Genomic DNA, 15,958 nt, shown 5'->3' with positions numbered 1-15,958 from the left:
ACCACCTCTTGCGTCTGAGAAGCAGAATAATATCTGAAACAATGAGTTCAGCTGCTACAGGACAAAGCAAATATTCATCCTCTTTTGGAATGTTTATCCTTTCCAAATGGGACTTGCTACTCTTCTTTCTTTCTCTCTTGGCCCTGTGGTGTAGCTTTAATGACCAGATTATGAAGTCAGGCTTTCCTAACACTGACCCAGATAGACTCTGACCACTCATGAATTATTGAGCGCTCATTTAAAAGTTGATAAACATTAAGAAAGATTGAATGAGCTGAAGCGTGTCACTCCTTCTAAAAGCAATCGACCTCTTTGTGTCACATAATTAACCGATTAACTATAAAGCTTGACTTTCCATTAGAAGGCTCCAACTCCAACATATCCCTCTTAGACATAACATTACAACCTAGCATAGCCTCCAGGCTGCCAGAAAAAAACTCTTTCTAAATATCCCTGCTAAGAATTCAGCTCACTCTCGTAGCTAATATTGTTTTTCAAGAATAGAGCAAAACATCCAGAACAACTGACAGATATTTGGAAGTCTTGCTCAAGTACTGTTAATAAGGCAGACACTTGATAATGCAAGACTGTAAACAAGTCTGCCAGTCAAACGGGCAGCATCTTTGCCCAGTCTCGAGCTATGTGCTTATTTCATGGACACTGAGCAGTGACTGGGCAGTGAAAAGAGAAAAAGCTGATCAGAGGCAGCAGCTGTAACATGCTTCCTAAAAGCCCTACGAATGGGACTGGTGTGAACTCAGCCCAATGCTGATGTGAAATGTCATGTAAGAGCAGAAATGAAACATCCAGATGATGCCGAGGGCACACTAACTTGTTTTTAGCTTTTATATCATATGCCAAAAGATGTCTTGTCTATCTATAAAGAAGAAAATAAGATACTATCAAAATTCCATCTGTCAATGACTCTAAAAAGGGAACCTTTGAATATCAAACGCAGCTGGCAATGATGCTGAGAAAAACATCTCAAAAGTAGAAGTGAGGTTCAGACTGCAAATAGTACTATAATATAATAATATAGTAATATATCATGAAGGAGTTTGCTTGTTTCAGCAAGACAACACCAAACCACATTTTCCACACTTTACCACGACATGGATCTTTAATAAGAGTTTGAAAGCTAAACTGGTGTGCCTCAGTTCACTCACTGTAATTTAATAAGCTGCTCTTTTGGTCATTTTGAAATACTTCAACTAAACCTGTGGATTAGGGATAGCACAAGCAAGACATCCATATTTCTAAAATGTGGATGACCAAAGTGATTGTGCAAGCAAGAACAATAAATAAAGAAGTTAATGTTAAGAGCTTCCAGATTAAACGGCATGATGTGTCCTCATCAATGCTGAATGTTGTAAAGGGGCAGATGGCTTAAATTTCAAGAGTTACATAATCAGTGCTTTGAGCTTGTCAGAAAAAAAGAGAGAAAAAATGGCCCAACATATCTTGTATCCACTTCCAATTGGTGCCATTCTCTAATTATAATTAGTGCAGTTTCTTAACAATGCCACCATTCAGATCTCATCTAATTGCTGCCTTAAGACATGCTCATCCAGCAGCTTGAAACTTCGTCAATGTTCACATCAGTAACTACCAATTTCCTCATTGAGAATATCATAAATTCCTAATTATTATGAAGACAAATCTTATTTGCTGAACTGAAAGGCAAAGCTATGCCAGTAAAGGCTTAAAACCAGGGCTAAATCACACATGCTGTGATTTGCTGTAGGTCTATCAACTACATTCAGAAGCATTTTGCCTGCAGCCCTTATAAATCAGGAGAAAGTTAACATTTTAACTTTGAAAATCTATCTACAAACTTCTGCAAAACTGGGGCCAAAACCCTATGTAAGAGAAGAAAACACCCACACAAATTTGTCTTCTTCCCTTTTTGAGTAAGATGAAATATACAAAGCCACTGTCATTAGTTTCAAAACATGCAGAGAATTTGTTTGCTTGATGTCAAATGCAAATTATTCATGATAAAAACGTGAAAATATAATTTTACACTATTGAAATAATCGTAATGGTGCAATAAAAAAGATAATAGATATTTTTGCACATCTGATTCATATTTATTAGTTATAAAAGTATATAAATGCCTTTACAGGTACCCTTGAATGCTGCGCAGCCCCTGATCTCAAACACATCAAACCCTGCGGCTGTTACTGAATCCACAGAGCAGCTGACGAAGCCAACGTCAGATTGAATGCTACTGGGGAACAAACTGACAGAAAACCACTCCAGCAGCTGGAGTATGATCCACTCATTTACATACTTTATTTGGCCTTCAGCACTGGGCTGTTATAATGCCTCTCTGTGTGTGTTTGACACAATGACAACATCTTTTACTGTGTGTGACGTGTCTACATCACAAAATAGAGACCGTGACCTTTCTAACAGAAAGGCATCATGCAGTCAAGCTGGTTGAAAGCTAAAACTAATTAAAGAAATAAACAGTAGGAGTTCTTTCCCACTCATGAAGTTAGCGAGTGCTCATTTAAAAGTTGATAATAGTAAGAATATCCGGCCTCCTCTTTTGACACTAAAAGCAATTATTATTTGCTTTTTGGAATCTTTCCTTAACCTCAACTTCGCAGGGTCTCAATCTTTGACTGTAGTGACCTAAGGTGAGTGACCTAACCAAGAGGGAGTCCACAAAACCGGTGGTGTTGTAAGACTGCTTCAGAAAGTTCAGTGTTAGTTTCAAGCAAGCTTAGTGAAGCACACTGCCTGCATGGTATAATGGAAAATGTGTCCTCACATTATTTAGTATTTATCTTCTTTAAGCAAAAAAAAGTTAAGAGTTCAGTGAGATTTACAAGTGTGTGAAAACAACCCTGCAGGAGTGACTCATCTTGTTAAGTAATTACAGATAGAAACTTGGAAACGGCATCTGACCCAAGGATAAAAAGGTCCTTAGGGGATGGATATGCATAAAAACAAAAACTCACCTGGTCCTCAAAGGACAAGGCCTGTCCGACATCACGAGGGAACCCATCTATGACAATGCCGTTGGCATCGGGGATCTTCATAATCTTTTGTTTTATCTCAGTTATTGTGGTCTCCTGGAAAAGAGGAAACACAACATTGTTCTTTATTACCATCACTCAGAGCCTCAGTTGTAAATGTCAAAGAAGCAATAACGAAGATTTCCAGTCTACCCAAACAAACAGCTGCTGTATCTGAAGGGAGCTCATGGGTTTTTGATCAATACAAAGAAGAGTTGAGGGGAGGTGTGGGTTCTCCATGAGGAGACAGACTCAGCATAAATCATAAAGCAGCAACTTCAGCTTCAGTAAAGCTAACTGCATGTATAAAACTCACTGCGAATCTTGGAAAAATGTACAGCAGCACACAGGACAATTCTGCAATACAATTAATACTGTTTATTTATGACCACAGCAGAGTGAAGAGCTCTTGAAGCCAGGGAGTGCCAACATGTCTTAGCATCATTTACTTCCTCATGGCTGGAGGAGGTCAACGTGTTTGAATGCATTTCTCTGGGCAGAATGCATCTTGCAATACGGAAGAGATACATGAGCAATGCTGTGATCTGAAAATAAGACGAATGATCCAGAAGTTTAATTCCTCCCCTGCGTCTGAATGTGAGCAGTGGCCCTGCAGACTATGTAGAGACTAAACCTAATCTAGATTCCATAAAACAGAGTAAAATCAGAAAAGCTAATCGAAGAAAAGCCTCCTCATCCACTTTGTGGATCGAGTTTGGATCATCTCATAGAGACGGTCCACCAACAGCACTGTACAGCAGCTCCAGAGAATCTCCTCAAATTTCGGCCCAGAATTTCCCCCATTTACTCATTCATTATACACAACAGTCGCTTACAGGCGTTCTCTGTCGGGTGCAGTAGACTGTGAGCTCAGACATTTGTTTGGCTGCATCCCTGCAAGTGTTGTATGACTGTAATTTCCACATGCATCAATATTGCATTGTGGTGTTATTGGCAAGAAGTAAATGTGTACAAGATATATATTGTAGAATAGAATAAAGTCAGTACAGACTCTTTTAAACTACTTCATGAAGTCTCTCAGAGCACCCTGATGAAATCAAGCCTTAGAGAAACCTTTTTACACAGCAAGATTTATGGTCTGTTTGAGCACTGTGTCGGATGATGATGATGCTACTATCTGTTGCACTTTTCATGTGCACAACTACATCACACTACCAAAGTCTCACTGGTCTGAAAATCTTTGCTGTCTTTCTGGGTTTTCTGTCAGTATTTATATACAAAAATACAGTTTAGGCTCAACTGTTTCATCAGCCTTCGTAATATGTGAATGTGTGTGCCACATGGGTTTTGGATTGGTCTGTTTACAGGATTTCTTATTCTTTTTTGTTGCTTGTTTCTATTATAGTTGTAGAAATCAAATGAAGGAATTATTGTCAATGTTAAACTACAGTTGAATTACATTAAATGGGTTTATGCTTATTTACTGTAATCAGGACAAAGTCTAACATTTGAACATGATTACCGAGGCAACAACAGAATGTCCAAAAGGCAATCAAGGGGTGATGAAAGAATTGCTACATACCAAATGTGAATGGGATTTAATGGAGATGTAAGTTAGAGTGGGTTAGCACCACTACCACACTGAAGACAGAGCACTTTGTGGGTGGAGTCTACACACAATTCAAAAGGTTGATCAGCAAGCACAAGTACTCAACTTGGCTCGTCATAAATGGATAAATTAAGTGGGTGAATCTCCTGAATAAAGTATAATATTATGGGTATGATTCAAAAGAAAAAAAACAGCCACTCAACAGGGTAATACAGCTAAGAGTCTAAACTGACCCTGGGTTCTGCTGGGGTCCTCTTAAGATGAAGATTATTCACAGTCTAAGAATATCAAAGCAAAAGTGCTTTCAGTCTTTAATTTTAGAGCAGGCTGTCAAACATCCAAGAGCCTCTTTTGAGAAGACCTGTGGGATTTCTGAGGGAACATAGGTTCATAAATATACTGAGTCACATGACCCAGCAGTGAGACAAACAGCATTTGGTCGTTGGCTGAGCATGAAGTGGTGCTTAGTGTGTGTTCAGCATTACTTGCAGCAAATGAACACGGTTACAGTTACTCTGGTCTCCAAAAAGATGAGACAAGAGGAATCAATTTCTAGCCTTCTGAGAGAGATCCATCTTCCTACGGACATAGGAAATAGGGTGTTTATCCTATTCTGACAAATGATCAAATCTAAAGCAGTCTTTGTGTAATTGTCATGCAGGATCAGCAACCAAATATTCCTTTCAGACAAATACTTTAATTAATGATTGTAAAATCTTTTGAATCAACTGGAATAAAATTGGAGAAGATGTATATGACCAGAGGTACCATTGAAGACCAGCTGTGAATCATTTATATATCTTAATGCAATATTCACAGAAACAGTACTGTCATCAGTTCTCCAATTTAGAACTCATTCAATCTTTCCATGATGAGTCATTTAGACATCCTAAACTTATTTACCAAACTACTCAATGGAAATGAGGGGCCTGACAAGATGCCATAAGTCACTTTATGAGATCGGACATGTTTGCTGCTTGACCTACTTTGCTGTTTGTCTCACTGCTTTCTGGACTGATATCTGGACTGATATCTGGACTGAATCGCTACAAGGGAGAAGTGAGGGCTCTGACATGAGAGCAAAAGATGATAAATGGTGAGCGAGGCAGTAACTCAAGATAATTCATGAGAGGACACGAGCTAAAAGGAGCTCGTCATGACGCAGGCGGGGACTCGTGTCCATGTTATGGCCTTGCAGCATCACAGATTCATCATAGTGCTCGTGTTGACAGTAAAGACCATCCTCTCAGGTGCTTTCATTATGTTACTGAAAATATATGCAGACAAGCAGAATCACTCAGACAGTTCTAGGTCATTTTATATGAAAGAGAAACACTTAACAGATGCTATTATTTAAGGACCACTCACTGCAAAAAAAGAAACACTCTTGATACACTGGTCTATGTACGGCTGGTGAGTGATATAAGACTTGTCTTTAAATGTGATTAAATCATAAGAGATTAACAAGGGCAGACCACTCTGTCCGTTTTACATCTTTTAGTCAATAACTTCAGTTTTTCTTTTATTTGTCTATTTCTTGCACATGGACACGGTCTATTAAATCAAAGGGCATGCTGTGAACATTATTTCTCTGACAATGTGCCTGCATCAGTTTGCTCTGAGGCGGCATTCATATGCACGTGATCCACTAATGCTTGACAATGAGTGGCTGCATGATATCACTCAAAGTTAATAGGAAAAAAGGCCACCGAAGCCTGAAACTCACATGCAAATCCTGCCTTCTATAGTCCAATACTTTCAAGTTTGGCAGGGTTTCTATGCTACTGCATTGAGTTTCTCTGTTTTTCATGGTTACTGAAAACAGATGGTAGTGGATGTAAGTGGCTCCATGAGTAAATGGGGAGTTGATATGTGTAGACATCTGAATAAATGTTGAATCAACTGAACGTTTGGACACACTGGCTGAGGACAAAAAAATAGAGTGCAGATACTGTTGCTACATAGACGGGATGCAAGTCACTGTGTTAGAATTAAGAGCGAGTCTGATACATTTACAGCCTGTTATACTGTATATTTTTGTTTCACAGCATTGAGAAAAGGACATTTGAGCAGACCAATAAACTGTGTAAATACGGCATAATAAGTGACATAGTTACTAATGTTACATTCAGCATTTTCTGTTGCCAACTAACTAGGTTAGTTCAGTTTAAGTAGTCTGCAAAAAACTGTGTCTACAAATTGCTGAGAAATTTCAGAATATTGTTCCTCAATGTAAAGTTGTGGAAACCTAGATGATTTCATCATCTATAGTATATGATGTCATTGATGTAGTCTGAGAATCTGGAGACATCTCTGTGTGCAAGGGACAAAGCCCAAGGTCAACACTGGATGATCCTCAGGGCCTCAGGCAGCACAGCATTAAAAACAGACATGATTCTGTCATAGAAATCACTGCATGGGCTCAGGAACACTTCCAGAAATCATTATCTGTGAACACAGTTCACTCTGCCATGTTCAAATGCAGCTTAAAGCTCTATCATGCAAAGAAGAAGACACATGTGAACATGATCCAGAAACACTCTCGTCTTCTCTGGACCAAAGCTCATTGAAAAAAGGACTGAGGCAAAGTGAAAAACTGTTCTGTGGTCAGAGGAATCAACATTTCAGATTTATTTTAGAAATCATGGACATTGTGTCCTCTGAATTAAAGAGAAGAAGGGCCATCTGGCTCGTTATCTGTGCTCTGTTCAAATGCCTACATCTTTGATGGTATGGGGATGCATTAATGCCTATGGAACCGGAAACCTGCACATCTGGAAAGGAAACATCAGTGCTGAAAGGTACATAAAGCTATTAGAGTAACATATGCTCGCATGTTTCAGAAGGACCATATTAAATCACATACTGCATCTATTACAATAGCATGGCTTCCAGGTGCTGGGCTGACCTTTCATCAACTGAAAACATTTAGAGCATCATGCAACAGAAAATATGACAAAGACAACTCAGGACTGTTGAGCAGCTGGAATCCTATATCAGACAAGAATGGGGCAACATTCCTCTCCCAAAGATCCAGCAACTGGTTGGTTCAGTTCCCAGGTTGTTACAGACTGTTATTAAAAGAAGAGGGGATGCTACACATGTGCCTGTCCCAACTCAATATCTGATGTTGATGTTCTTTTGTAAATAAAATATTGGTCTATGAGATTTGCAAATCATTTCATTCTGTTGTATATCAACATTTTACATAAAGTCTCAACTTTTATGGTATTTGTTGCTGTACATTTCAACAAGCTCCACAGTTCTCAAACCATGCTGAATAAACTCATACTTGAGTTCAAAAGGGACAAAAACTGTGTGTTCATCAGGCCAGAGTGAAATCTGACTAACTTTCTCTTCATTATTTTATCTTATTTTTATCAATTTTTCCCAGCAGACTAATCTGTAAAACTGTAGATCAAACATGGAACCATAACTGGTATGTATACAGCTGTTTATCAGCTTTGGTGAGACAGTTTGTTGATCACAACTAATTCAAACCTGTTTCAGTCATAGGAACTGCAGGTAGCAGCAGCTTTTCATTTCATATGCTCTGTACACTTTCAAAAATGGCACAGAGTTGTGTTTTATTAGCAGGTGCTACATGTTAAGATGATGTGCATAGTTGGAATGGTTCATGTCTTACACATGTTTAATAGGCACATGTGAGGGTATCACATGTATTTTTTTTATGGTGATTGAATGAGTCGAGTGTAAACAACCACAGAGGGGTCAGCGTCGATTTTCCTCTCTGGCCGAGTCATTATCTTCCACAGATGAATGCTAATAAGATGGATAAGCATCCCTCACTCCAGCATGCTTGTGCTGTGGATACTGCCAATTAGACCCTTGTAACATGTGTGCTGTGATAACGACCTGACAGTGACTGGACATGCTAGGCAGTCATCCCTCCTCTAATATTTTCTACTGTTTCAGCCTCCTCACCCCTCTCCTTCTATGTTTCTCTGCTACCTGTGGTGCCAGCTCTCCGTTGGTGATGATTTTGGCGATGAGACTCCACTTTCTGTTGCTGGTGGCATTGTGGATCATCTTCTTCCTCAGCAGCTCGCCCACAGACATGTACTGGAAGCCGTAGCGTTCAGCAATCTTCAGGCTCTGAGTTCCTTTGCCACTGCCAGGGCCACCTAGGCACAGAGGGAGAGCTGTTGATGTTTGGGAGAGATTTTGTCGTGTGAGTGTGAAACATTATGCGTGTGGGCGTGCAAGTGTAGGCGCGTGTGTGTATGAGTGAGAGAAATATGTAAGGCTGTGTGTATCTGTGCTCAAATCTGCTTGTGTTTGCACATGAGGAAGAGGGGTGTTTGTGACTGGGCTGTGCGAGTGTTTGTGGGGGTGAGGGGCATGTGGAGATGGTGCGGTGAAGGAAACAGGTATGTGTGAACCTCCTACATTTGATAACAAATCATCTTTTTTCACTGCATTGCCATGGAAAATTATGTGCTGAGCAGTGACAGAATGTTTTAAAACTTCAGAAGCTTTGAAACTGAAGTTTAGAAATGAAATGATCAGAATATAAGAAAATGTGCAAATGTCAGAACCAGAGTTATATTGCACATCTGAAATCTAGTCACTGGCAATAATATACAGATGATGAGAAATAATCGTGTTTCATTCCAGGGTTCAAGAATGACCAGTTTACATAGAAATATTAACTGCTCCAAAAATGTCACCTGGTCGAAAGTCAGGCCAGAGTGACATGAAATCAGTAAGAGAACAAGCTTCAGTGTTAAGAAGGGTTTTTAAGGGATGAGGGAAGAGTGTACAACCAAGTGAAGAAAATCCCTGCACATGAGAGATTTCAGAGATATTTTGTGTTCGGATCTCAGTTGGTCCACTTCTGGCAGTCAGGTTTCACTGGGGTGATTATTATTGCAAGTAAAAGGTGAATCCAAACGTTGACTTTAAAAGTATCCTACAGGTATTTAGTGTTTGCAATGATGCACTTAACATATCATTCAATCCCTTTAGACCTCCTAAACTGCATCTAATCTGCCTGAAATGGAGCTTCTGTCTGAAAAAAACTTTGTGAATAAGCTGTGTACAGAGGTGTGAAAGAAGGCATGACTGAAACATCTCTCTGATTACCTTTTCCACACTTCACGCAACTGCTTCCCTAACTCTGCATCCTAACTACCTTAAGCAAAGACTGACAGTGAGTTATCCTCAGCTGGTGTTTCACTGCTCTCTGCGTCTTTTCAGTCCTTTCGCTGCTCCTTAATGTATAGCCATATCTAACAGGAGCAAAGACCTCCTGCTTTAGGTGCAGCCTGCACAGCACACTTCCTTTATCATGTAACAAAAGAAAATCTCTTAAAGCTGGACTGACAAACCCATATAATGCAGTTAAGGGTCAAATTACTCCTGAATGTATACACTCAACTCGACTCAAATTGACCTAGGTGCTCTTTGAATGCTCTACAGTTACACAAAAGAAGAAGAAGATGCCAGCAACACAGAGCACAAGGGATGAAGTGCATCTTTTTGTTAAAATATGTACAGGCCTGTAAAGCTGTCAAATTCACTTCAACATGGTACTGATTTGCCTCCAGCTAAACCGTTTGTCAGTTGTTTTGATCTGCAATTTAATAGGTCAGCAAGAAGAGGGCCAATACTAAAAGCTGTTATCTTGCCATATTGCATACTGGCTTTTAGCATACTTCGGTCAACAACTTGATTCTCCCATGTATGTTGCAACAACTTTGCAAGTTAGTTTTGTTACTGCATTCTCCATGATGATCTCAACTAAACACTTATAACAATTGTGAAGGAATAGCATTGCAGTAGCATCGAAACTAATAGAGGGATAGTATGTAGAATTTAGAAGCTTCTACAGTAGCTGTAAAGTTGCAGACTGCAACACATTGAATGATCTCATTTCCCATTTCAAGCACATAAATGAATCAATTGTAATAGTGAAAATTACAAAGGGGCCACTATGAAGGAACCGTTTATTTGTGTGCTCTGTACTACTTTAATTACACGGCTGTGTAATTGGCAGACTTAATGTAGCAGGGCCCGTCTGCAGCTATCTACAACTATAAAGGGCTCATTTTAATTAAAACATAGTTATGAATATTACATTGTCTTTCTGCCAGCACATTCCAGTGAATGCTACATGCTTAAAAGTCCTTCCACAGACAATTAGACTCAAATTACTCAAAACCGACTTTGTGAAGGTTCCTGCAATAGTTGGGAAATAGCTAGTTCTGTCACTCTCATGTTGATCCATGGATTTCTCTGTTCAAATGCTAAAGGTGGGCAGGTTTTGTTGCCATCAAAAAGAACTTGGTTATGTGTTTCTCTTGTTTTAGGAACTTTATGGTGATAAGTTTTGCTCTCCTATCTGCAGCGTACCATTACATGTTGTAGCATGTTGCTGTAAATTCACTCTCAAGCCTTGAAGAAGTGGATTTCCCAGACTGTCTATTATATAATTTGTACACAGTCTCACAGAATACTTCACTGTACCCTACTTTCTGTTTATATATATATATATATATATATATATATATATATATATATATATATATATATATATATATCATATAAGTCCATGTCATTTATATACAGTATATATATATATATATATATATATATACTGTATATAAATGACATGGACTTATATGAAGTAGTTTATATGCCCCTGTTTAGTTTAAATGTCTTATCATAAGTGAAATTCAACATATCAGTGACATTTGGGGAACCTGGCCGAAGCCAGTTGGGAGAAGATTGTTATTTGTGGTTCTTCTTTCAACAGAGAAATAATCTCCCCTTCTCATCCAACTGATTGTACAGTACTATCTGCTCAGAGGACTTTAGGAGAAGCTATTTGAAAGTTGTCACACCTAGAACCCAACCACTGCTGTCAGTATGAAATGATTGACTGGTATGAACCACTATATATCAACCACAAACACATTCATAAGTAGACGGCTCGAAATTGTGAATTTCACAAGAATCCAGCTGCCTCACATGTGTTGCACCCCTGAATTGAATCCCAGAAATTTCAAGCAGACATTATTCATGCTGTCAATTTGACCCCTACCTACAAAGCTAATAAAACATTTAAATATGGTATATTGGAGATGTTGCTGAAGAGAGACGCAGAAAGACCCCTGTGTCTTATAATGACGCAATTTGTATGCATTGCAGCACTTTGTAGTTCTTAACCCAGTCTCATCCCAACGTCCCCCTGACCATACAGGAGTTTGTTGGCCCGTCTCTGCAAACCTGACGGACAAAACATTCAACATGATCCTCCACAGAGACGACAGTGGCTGACATCCTGCTTTTTGCTCTAAATAGGACACAATGTGATCTCAAAGAAGAGGAATTGGCTTTGCACTGCAAGGACAAATATCTATCATCCAATTAACAGACAAAGTGAAAATCCTCCAAAAGCATAACACAATGCTACTGACGCCCTTTGAACGACTCCCAAAATACGCTGAAGTCTCTTTCAAGCTCATCCTCGATCTCCAAAAACTACTAGTTTATAAAAACATTTCAGAAGAGCTAATCTAGTGTCACTACAACTGCCACTATTAATTTATAAGATTAATGAATGTATTTGACAGGTTAATGCAGGCAAGTCAAGGTAATCAGATTAGGAGAGCGTGAGTGTCTAACAGAGTGACATGCAGCTCGATCTACACTGCTGATACTAACTAAGAGGCGGGGGTACATTTATAAAACCAGGAATAATGCACACAAAACATACACATACACTGTTTCTCCCCAAGTCATAGACTCCCATTCAGGCCACATATTACATATTTCTAGATCATAAACCAGCAAACATAAACCACTTTGTATTGTGTTTTTTATCCATTCACTTTTTGATAAAAATAGATAGAGCTCTGATCAGAGACACTGGTTTTTTTGCTTTGTTTTCACACACCAACAGGATCTTCACTGCTGTTTCTCATCCAATGAAAAACAAGTGATGAGGAAACGGTTAATAAACTGAGTCATTTTGCGTTTCATCTTTCTCATTCAATGCAAGTGCAGACTCGCGTATAGTTTCTGTGTTTGTGTATTTGTCTGTTGGACTGGTCCTTTACCGATGACGAGGATGACTTTGGGTCGCGGTCTGGATGGATCAAACACCTCGTACTCCTCTATGAGCTCCGCTGTCTCCGACAGGTCGGAGTCGCTCTCGATGGAGAACTGGCTGATGGGAGGGAGGCGGTCATATCTTCTGTAGGGAAAATTGGGGCTGTCTGGCAACACTGTCACAGAGACACACACAGACACAAGACAAGCAATTAATTGAGAAAAAAAAAGTCGGCTTTTGTTTTTAAAAGATCATTGACTGTGCTTTCGGATTTCGTCAGCCAAGCAGTGCAACACATTTGTGTCATCAGTCATTTAATAGATGCAGGTGTTTTCATTGCAGAACCCACTGCAGAGCAAAAACAAGAGTCATGTGTATTTAAACAATCAAACACTAAATTAGATGTGAAGTCATCAGAGTGATTCATTCAAACAGTGGTGCCTCATTCAGTTTGGTAATTATCCTGCTGTCTCTAGTGATGAAAGCACTGATTATATAGCTTTAACAACATTAACAGCTACTAGAGATAGAAATCATTGCTCCAAGCTACTCAAGTGGAAGTGAGAGCTGCTATAATTTACATGTAAAGCAGATATCATCTCATTACACATAATGGTACTGATCATACGGTTGCAGCAATAGCAATAGTAAAGCCAAGCTAAAGGGAATACATACGATTTCTTGCAAAAAGTTTAGCACTGAACGTTGCTCCTGCTGCCTGTATCTCTAACTTAATTGGGCTGTTTTTAACATTTATAATGTATCAATCAGACATTTAGACTCAGTAGGAATACTTTTAGGTTACCAGAACTCGATGCTCTTTCATCGAGTTTTTCTAACTTGGCAGATTTGAGCCTCAGCCACAAGGTGCATTTATCAATATTCCTCATCAGTTTCCAGTTCCCAGCAGCTCAAGGCAGCAGCTGGCAACGGTTTCAGACATCTTTAAGACAACATCACACAAAGAGGAAGATAAATTTAGAATTCTGAAAGCAGAAAATTCCTCTATCGTTCATCTGGCTGCGGCTGCTTGTATGATCTCTACACGTCTGTACAGTTTCTTAGAATGAGTGATGTGAGTGTCAGTACATTTCTACTTGTACATGTATAATCTATTCTATTCTATCTTATTCTAACGGGCAGCAACTATCTCTGGCCCTATGCTTTGCATACTTCACAAACAGGGAGGTTAATGTCTGAAGTAAAGATAAACCTAGTTAAACTAGGTAAATGAGAATGTTACTATCCTGTGGCCAGTTCAGGTGAAGTTGAGTTTGTTTTGCAAATTCTTACAACATTTTGCATTCACATAACGTTGCTATCAGTTACACTTGCTGGGAACTGCAGCTGGAATCACTGGCTGATGAATGGAGAACTTTATTTTCCTCCCACTGTGGTTAATAATCAACTGTATATGTTAATTCGTCTTTGAACTGGTCAGTGAAAGCCACACAGGGTTAGGGGTACAAGTTTTATCTGAAAAATGTGTCGGTGCAGCTATTGACTTTTTTTTCTTTCTTTTTTTTGGAATGAGAGAGATGATGTTTACAGATTTGCTTCAAACTAGAGCAGGATAAAAAAAGAGCATCTAATCTCATTTTACTTTAAAAGTCTTTAAAGCCTAAAGAGAAGTGCAAAGGTTTTAAGAATGTACATACGACGGGGCTCCGAAGGTCCAGTAAAAATGTCAACACCCTTTCCTGTTCAAACACTGAGCCTGTTTGATTGTGATTGTGCATGAGAGGAATGTGACGTGCACTACTGCCAATTTCTCTCAGAGAAATAAAGATAAAAAAGAATATGTTGGCACCTTTTTCTTTGTGACAGAATTTTGATTAGTAAAAACAGCACCATAATGTGTAATTTGATGGGTTTGAGGGCTGCAGCTTGTAATTACTTTTGTTACTAAATAATTCTCTGAAACCTGGTGTCAGTCTCTGACATCTTTTGTGTATTAAATAGTCTTATACTTATTGAGATTTGATTAAAATTCATTCAGTAAAACAATGCTATTTCAGCTCTAATGTGTGCTGCATTCTCACCATTTCTGAAGAGGGATCTGCGTGACTGGCCTCCGTTGAGGGGAGGGAGGGACTTCTTCTCCTGGCCCACAAAAGTGTCCCACCGCACTTTGTCCAGCCCTCCGAGCTCCCTGACTTTCTTCAGGCAGCTTTCCAAATAGTCGATGGGGTCATCGGGCCGATAGTACATCAAACCTGTCAGCAGGCTCTGGAGAGAACAGTGGAAGAGGATTTGATGAGGTTTGAGGGTGAGGGAGGTGATGTATGCTCTGGCAACGTTACATCTTTGTTATGATGTGCTGTTCGGTGACAGTGTGGTGGAGCTGAGTTGCCCGCTTTAATGAGGTGAAGTTTTGCTGCCTTGGCTTGGGTCCATCAGGGGAACAAAACATCTAATTTTGTCAGACACCCATGAAATTGGACTCAGGCTGGCAAATCAACACAGGAGCCAGATGACCTCGCTGTCGTTAGTGCCATGAAACAAAACCTTTGACTGTGATTAATGTGAGAACCAACTCCAATCTGAAATACAAGCGAGCTTGTCTGACATTTGCCCCCTTGGTCCTAAATGTTTCAAAACAGTATCTTCCTCTGGGACTTCCTTCTACATCTCAAGCCCCATCACTATAACTCTGTGCACCAGTAGCACAAAAAACACATTAAAAAGTTTTTAAAAAACAACTTAATGTACATATATAATGAGTAATGAATACCCTGCTACTGAGCAACAATTGTAAGCAGTAAAAAGAAAAATCTCAGTTATGATGATGATGAGCCACTTCACTGCTCAATGTAATTTGAACTGACAGTAAATAAACTGCTGGAATTGCTTGCATACATTAGTTGCACTACACAGGGGATTGAGAGTAATTAAGTAGTGGAGCTTATTTAAGATCCTCTCAGGAGAAGGAATATTGTATCTCATAATTCCTGTAAACTATGATGTGTCCATCAGTGCTGCTTAGAAACAAGCCAGTGACTCATAAGTTTATTTGCAAAATTTTAGTTAATTTTGGACACTCGATAAGTTTGTAGTATTTTCATGTCTGTGTGCTGCCAAAATAGCATTCCAATGCTGTCTTATGATTTCATTTATTGCAAAGATAATACTGAAATGTATGAACTTTTCATATGTTTTCAATATGTTTATTTTCACAATACTCACATTAATTTGGCCCCATACATGAACGAGTCCAGCTGAAAACTAGTAACTTGAATAGGTCGGAGGTCTGTTTGATTTAATTGTGATCACACACTACAATTA

The 15,958-nt window shown here is 39.2% G+C and overlaps 1 protein-coding gene across 1 annotated transcript in view; it reads right to left on the bottom strand.

The window, feature by feature from the left end:
* The window catches only part of ak5 (adenylate kinase 5), an 89,605-nt gene that overhangs the window by 73,020 nt on the left and 627 nt on the right, over positions 1-15,958 (bottom strand). Inside the window, exons 2-5 of the mRNA XM_072363976.1 lie at positions 14,716-14,902; positions 12,681-12,848; positions 8,569-8,741; positions 2,970-3,083 (exon numbers count right to left, since the gene is read on the bottom strand). Coding sequence (XP_072220077.1) covers positions 2,970-3,083; positions 8,569-8,741; positions 12,681-12,848; positions 14,716-14,902 — 642 coding nt within the window. The remainder of the gene's footprint in view (positions 1-2,969; positions 3,084-8,568; positions 8,742-12,680; positions 12,849-14,715; positions 14,903-15,958) is intronic.

The sequence above is a fragment of the Leuresthes tenuis genome, unplaced genomic scaffold (assembly GCF_036924035.1).
Source record: "Leuresthes tenuis unplaced genomic scaffold, fLeuTen1.0.hap1 SCAF_14, whole genome shotgun sequence".
Taxonomy (NCBI): domain Eukaryota; kingdom Metazoa; phylum Chordata; class Actinopteri; order Atheriniformes; family Atherinopsidae; genus Leuresthes; species Leuresthes tenuis.
This window is presented reverse-complemented; position numbering and strand designations above follow the sequence as displayed.